This window comes from Buteo buteo, chromosome 2, assembly GCF_964188355.1.
Source record: "Buteo buteo chromosome 2, bButBut1.hap1.1, whole genome shotgun sequence".
Lineage (NCBI taxonomy): Eukaryota > Metazoa > Chordata > Aves > Accipitriformes > Accipitridae > Buteo > Buteo buteo.
Window position 1 is genome coordinate 59,544,716 of NC_134172.1, and position 6,170 is coordinate 59,550,885.

General features: G+C 39.6%; 1 protein-coding gene across 1 annotated transcript; it reads right to left on the reverse strand.

Annotated features, from left to right (window-relative positions):
* Positions 1-572: 572 nt before the first annotated feature.
* LOC142028684 (putative G-protein coupled receptor 141) lies at positions 573-4,335 on the reverse strand. Its single transcript, XM_075022527.1, has 2 exons — positions 4,200-4,335; positions 573-1,463 (listed from the first exon to the last, which is right to left on the reverse strand). The coding sequence occupies exon 2, from the start codon at positions 1,434-1,436 to the stop codon at positions 573-575; it is 864 nt and encodes a 287-aa protein (XP_074878628.1). The 5' UTR covers positions 1,437-1,463; positions 4,200-4,335.
* Positions 4,336-6,170: the final 1,835 nt, after the last annotated feature.

Genomic DNA, 6,170 nt, shown 5'->3' on the forward strand with positions numbered 1-6,170 from the left:
GAAGGATTGTGCTGAAATATGCTACTACAATATTTCATTCATAATCTGTTTCATGCCTTGAATACTTTTTATTTGCATAGAGTTCATGTCCCTGCTATCTAACATCACTAGCACAAATATCCTGTAAAGGAATTTCTTTCTTCCCTCTCTTCCGTTCAGTATCACAATTGCCAGAAGAACTTGTTAGACCTTCAGAATGGACAACTTATTGGCCACAGTGTGTTGTTGTTACTGAGACACTTTAGACACTTTAAGGAAAAATATAGAAAGGAATGGATACTTTGTGTTGTAATTGTTAGAGAGGAACAACCGAGTAAAATCTTAATGAAGCTTCAGGGCATGACTCTTATGTCAAAGACTAAAGTAAGACTCATGCGTCTGCCTTCAAGAGAGAAGATAAAAACCAGTAGCTTCTGAAAGATTGATCTTACTAGCCAGATAATGCTACAGACCAGTACAGCCATGCTGAAAACTCAGCTGTCTCCCTAGCTCAGCAAAGTCCCGACACAGTTTTATTTCTGCCAAAAGCCGGGTTTGACACACTGCAGCTGGATTTCCTAGTAGTTCACAGTTCAGTGGGCTATTCCTGCTATGAAACACAACATATCCAAGCAGCACATTGTTGTTAAAGCTAAAAAAATTTCATTGTATAGGAGTAGTTTATGGTCCTTATCCAAGTGGCAGTTTTGGATGTAATATACTCTGAATACATGATGAGGCATAAAGCACACTAATGTTACCAAGATGAAGAAGAAACTCTTTGCCTGAGCCCTGAATTCCACATGGGAGTTGATGTCAGGCCAGTATTTCACAGCCAGTCTATACATCACAGACAACTGGACTACAGTGAGCACAGCACAAACTGCCACCAAAATCCCAACCAAGCAGTAGTTTATGATCACCATGTGCACCTCTTGTATCTCCTTGTGGAACTGAAAGCATTCTGAGGAGAGGTATGTCCTAGAGGTGCCATAGTACGAGAGAAGAACGGGAGTGACCACCAACGCTCCCACCAGCCAGACAGCAGCCACCCCGGTTGTAGTGTAGCACTTCCTAAACTCGAGTCGGAAGAGGCGTGTTATGATGATAGCCACGTAAAACATGAAGGTGGTGTACATGTGGAGGTAGATGATGGCGCTTGCCATCTTGCAGGCAAACGTCCCGAACTTCCATTCCTGTAAAATGTAATAGCTGAGGCGGAAGGGGATGCTGAGTAGCATAAAGGTGTGCAGCACCAGGAGGCTGCTGATGATAATGGTCATCACAGATTGTGGTCTCCTTTGAAACAACTGGTGGGACATCATGATGACCCCAAGGGTGCCACCAGCCAGGTCAATGATGTACAGGGCTATAAGAATGGTGCGGAGCTTCTCTGAGGTGTCCAGCAGTGTCTCGTTGGAGGAATGGTTCTGCTGGGTTACACTGCTGTTAGGCATCCTCCTAAGATCCTCTTTCAAAGGTTACTGAAAGTGAAAAATGGGAATTTTAAACACAGATATGTTTTCTTTGTTGCTTCCTTTATTGTTAACTACAAAAAGTCACAGAATCATGTAGGGACATTTTACTGAACTGTGTTTGAAATGATGTTATCCCATGTAGTATACAACCTTGTAAGTGTTGTCATACTGTATATGACAGCAATAACCCATGACTCTCAGTGTTAAAACCACATTTTATATAATTATGAGTGAGTTTTTAATTTACTAAACTGCATTCTAGGATTTTTTATTATTATTATTTGCCTCTAGATTAAGCCATTTGAAATAGCAAAGGCACTGTCTGTAAATTATACAAGTTTAATCTGCACTACTGTTAGAAAGCTAAAATTGAGGGTGGGAAAAATACTGAAATGTGAAGAGGTTGTACCTATAATTTGTGGGTACTTTATGAAGACACCTGAGCCATCTTTTTAGCATGTTGCTGGATGAGTGCAGGACACCCATAATGCAGCAACAGTTTCAGTTTCTAGATACATAGAACGCACTGAAAATAAAGATCTGCAGATGAAAATTCAATTTCTTCTTGCTTTAGCTCTAAGTCTTTTTGCTACAGAATTTCACCTGAGCTACTCTACTATGAAAAGTGAAGAAAAGCTAAAAATGAATTTGGGAACAATCTTCTGAAAGATAAAATCCTATTGGCACTTGTTGAACATAGCCACATACAGCTGCATTCTTATTTAGACTTACGGCAAAATGTGGACTGTTCGGTTGTTTGGGCTTGCATACAGATTTTGGTACAAGTATATGGGGATAGCATACAGGTTACATGCATACTTTGCTAATGAAATCTGTCCTTACCTTACAAAGAGTTTCAAAAGAGCAAAGAGCTGAAAAATGGCCTTTTAAAAAAGCAGTGTCTTCTCCTTCTGATTCCTTTGAAGTTTGAAATCAGTAAACTTGTTTTAATCGGCAATTCTTAATTCTGTTGCATTCATCTGTAAAATGATAGACTGCAACTGCAAAACATTTTCAGAGAAACTTCTTATTCATCAGGCAAAGCATCTTTAGAAGGCCATTGGAGTGTTGTGTCCAAGACTGATAGAAACCTTTCTGTTCGCTCCCTTTTAAAATGCATGATCTTAGAAGCATTTAAATGGTTAAAATTGTATACCCGCCTAATATTCCTGAGACAGGCATGAGAAATTTGCTTTCCCAGAAACTTTGCTATAAGAAAAGTTTCACAAGCTTTAAGATGACTTTCTGCTCTTAACACAAATTCCTTTTCCAACGTATATTGTTAGCATTTCAGCTTGGCTTTAAGAAGGTACAATCTTTTTGTTGTTATAAACAGCATAGTTATAGCCTAGATGCCAACATTTTATATTACTCAGAAATAGATTATGGTTTTTTCACTATTTATAGAAGTAAAATACTTAAATTTTACCTTATAATCTCTTATTTTTGTGACTTTCCCCTTCTTTGCCATTTCACACATCCATAGCACATGGCATATATAACCAGTATGAAAAAAAGAGCCTTTGGTATTACTGTGTGACCAAAAACAGTTGAGGGTTTTCTCAGCCCACACACAGGAAGGCACAAGCCTTTTTCTTGCTTTACTGCGATAGCGATCACATACGTTTGACATCTAATACTATCTTGTTCATGCAGTGAGAACTGCTGAAAAGCTGCTGAGCTGTCAGACCATCACTGTGCTCGGACATGTAGGACAGACAGACCCACAATTGGTTAGTTTTAAAGTTCAGATGGGCAGTGGTTCCCTGAGCTGTATGACTGCTGCAAGTTATTGGGCTTTGGTACTAAGCAAGTAAGAAATGCCACTGAACAAGTGACGAAATATGCAGCTGAGCAGAGGATTTTTCATTATAAATGCACTTTTGCCCTGAACTTGTTTTATGTTTAATAATTAAGCTAAATGTGCAAGAATAACAACCGTTTAGCAGAGTTAAGAAAAGATTTCACTCTAACATGCTATTAGATCTTCAAGAATTCAGAGGAGATTACTCACTGTTTAAATATTATAAGTAAAATAAGCTTCAGAGATATATGAAAAGTGACTTTAGTGTTCCTACTGTTAAAAAAAAGACATGCAGAGGCCAGCAGCACTTGAAGATTATGTCTGAACTGCAGGCATGAATGCTGACCCCAAACCATATCATTAGTATAAGGTAGCTCACTAAGAAAAGGAAAGCACTGAGTCAGGGTTCTTCTAGAGACATAAAAAAGCAGTTTCTTGACTAGACATTAAACAGAAAAATGTTAGCCCAGTTTATTTTTCAATTAGAGTTCTAGACCACAATCAGAGTCATCAGTACTCAAACACAAAAGGACAACACACAAGGTTTTGTGAGCAATAACATAAAAACAATATTCCAGCAGGGCTGAACTAGGATTGCTCCCGCCATCATGCAGTCATCCTCTGCTGTGGATGTGAGGATGGTTCCCTCCAAGAGGCTTCTCTCCTATTATTAAGTACAGTCATTAGGAAGAAAAAGATGTGAAGGAGTAGAAGTATTAGAAGTAAAATAAATACAAAGACTCTAAAAACCAAGGGCACTGAAAGTCAGGGAGAGAAACAGAAAGAGCTGTGAGGCTGAGCAAGAATGTGGAGACAGCAGTCTGTGAGACATTCTCAGGAGACTGCATATACTCATGGGCTTGGGGTAAGAGAAATATGCAATTGCTCCAGCAGACAGAGCACTGAAGGACAACAGCTACGTGAATAATGGTACTTACCAGGTGTGGTTCCAGCATCACTTAATCCCACATAAGGACAGGCTGCTGCCTGACAACAGTAGCAACAGAGTTTGGATGGCAAAATGATCAGCTCGTTCTGCAGAAATGCACAGGAAGGTAGGGAACAGCCTGGGTGTCGGACACCGATGGTTACAATGGGTTAGAGTGATCATGAAACTACATCCACAGCCTCTGGGTAAAGCAGGGAAATGCCTGCAGCCTTGTGCTCTGTCCACAGGACCTGAAGCTATCCACAAAGCTTGAACCACCAAGAAATAATGCAGAAGAGACATGAAGAAACTGCATTGCTTAAATGGCTGCTATGTGACAGCCGGCACTCCAGATAAAGCCAAACCAGGCTATGAGATCAATTGCTTTGCACACTCTATTACCTTGCTGAGGTAACAGAGTGCCTTTTTCTGAGCTCTTTGGATGTAAAGAGATGCCAAAAACCCTGCAAAGGTGTTGCATAGATAATTCTCTTGTCACCTTGGGGAGGGCACCATTGGCGGACGCTGAAGCTGCTGGGTTTCATACCTCTGAGTTGCTTTGTCCTTGAAATGTTCCTTGAAGGTTGTGTTGAAGCTGTTCCGTGTGTTAACATTTCATGTTCTATTAAAAAAAAACCAAAACACCTCACCTCAGCTCTGTGATCTAGGTCTTAAGTTTTAGGTTAGTTTCTCATTTGGGTACAAAAGGAAATTGAGTCACATCAGCCTGTTCAAATGAACTTTCAGAACTTGCTTTTGCTTCTTACTTTGTCAGCACATAGTTTGCCTTGACCAGCAGCAAGAATAAAGGTTGAAAGAGAAATGCATATATACTCATCAGAGATCCAGGTCAAGACTAGCACCACAAATAGACTTTAAGGAAGGAAAGAACTGGGCATGTCTGGTTCAACATTGGGAGAAACAGAAGACAAAGAAGAAAGGTGAAGGTTTAAATTATTAAGAAGAGAAAATGAAACAGAAGGAGAAGCAACAGCTGAGAGAAGAAGAACAAGGCCTGTTGGATGTTCAGACATGGGATGAGTCTCCGTGGAAGTGCCACTGACTGTGCCTATGCATGGGTGTAGCAGATTTCCTTTAAGCAGGGGCTAGATCCACAGCAGAACTCTAAGTTCTTGGTTTCATTTCATTTCTGCATGATTTCCTCTGCTTTCTGTGTCACTTTGTAAGAAAATTTTATGCTTGCCAGTCAGTATAATAGCAACCAAGGTTTCACATATGAACTTGAGAGCTCCATTCTCTCCAGGAACAACCATAAAACTGTGCTACTTTGTGTTATTGGACAGGTTTTCAGTTTTAGCTACTTTCAACCTAGGGTCATAATTGCTGATAATTTCAATTATTTATTAACATTAAACCTTCTATTGCTAGTGACTTATAAGAACTGAGCTACATATAGGTCAGAGTCATAAACAACAGTAAGGTAGGGAATACCTGTGTTACATTTTAGCATACTGTTTTTTCTGTGATTGCAGATGCAATCACAGTTCTTGCTCTGTCACTCCCGCTCTGTTAGACATGAGTCACAGGTGCTGGAAAGTGAGCAAATCATAGTCCATGGTTAGTGAACTTGCAGGATAATTCCTTTAATTTGCAAATCCCACTGACCCATGCGCATGAGGAATTTAATAACTTCAACTAGTAAATGGTCAACAAGGTTAGCAGGAGATTTGAGATTCTTGGACTAATCTTTTACTTACTTTGTTGCAGGTTTGCTTGAGAGGTTTCTCAGGCTTTGTTTGTCAGGATGGAAGAGGCTATTTGGCTTCTCTGTTTATTAGAAATAATAACATAGTTGCCTCAGTCATACCTATCTAATATGCCTCAAAAGTAGACATTATGGTTTATATAAGTAGAAGTAATATATCATGGGTTTCTGTAGAGGAATTTGGCAAAGTATATCAGAGGCAGGCTATGACTTGTTTTTTGAAACAAAACTTATTTCTTGGGTTTGGTGCAAGGA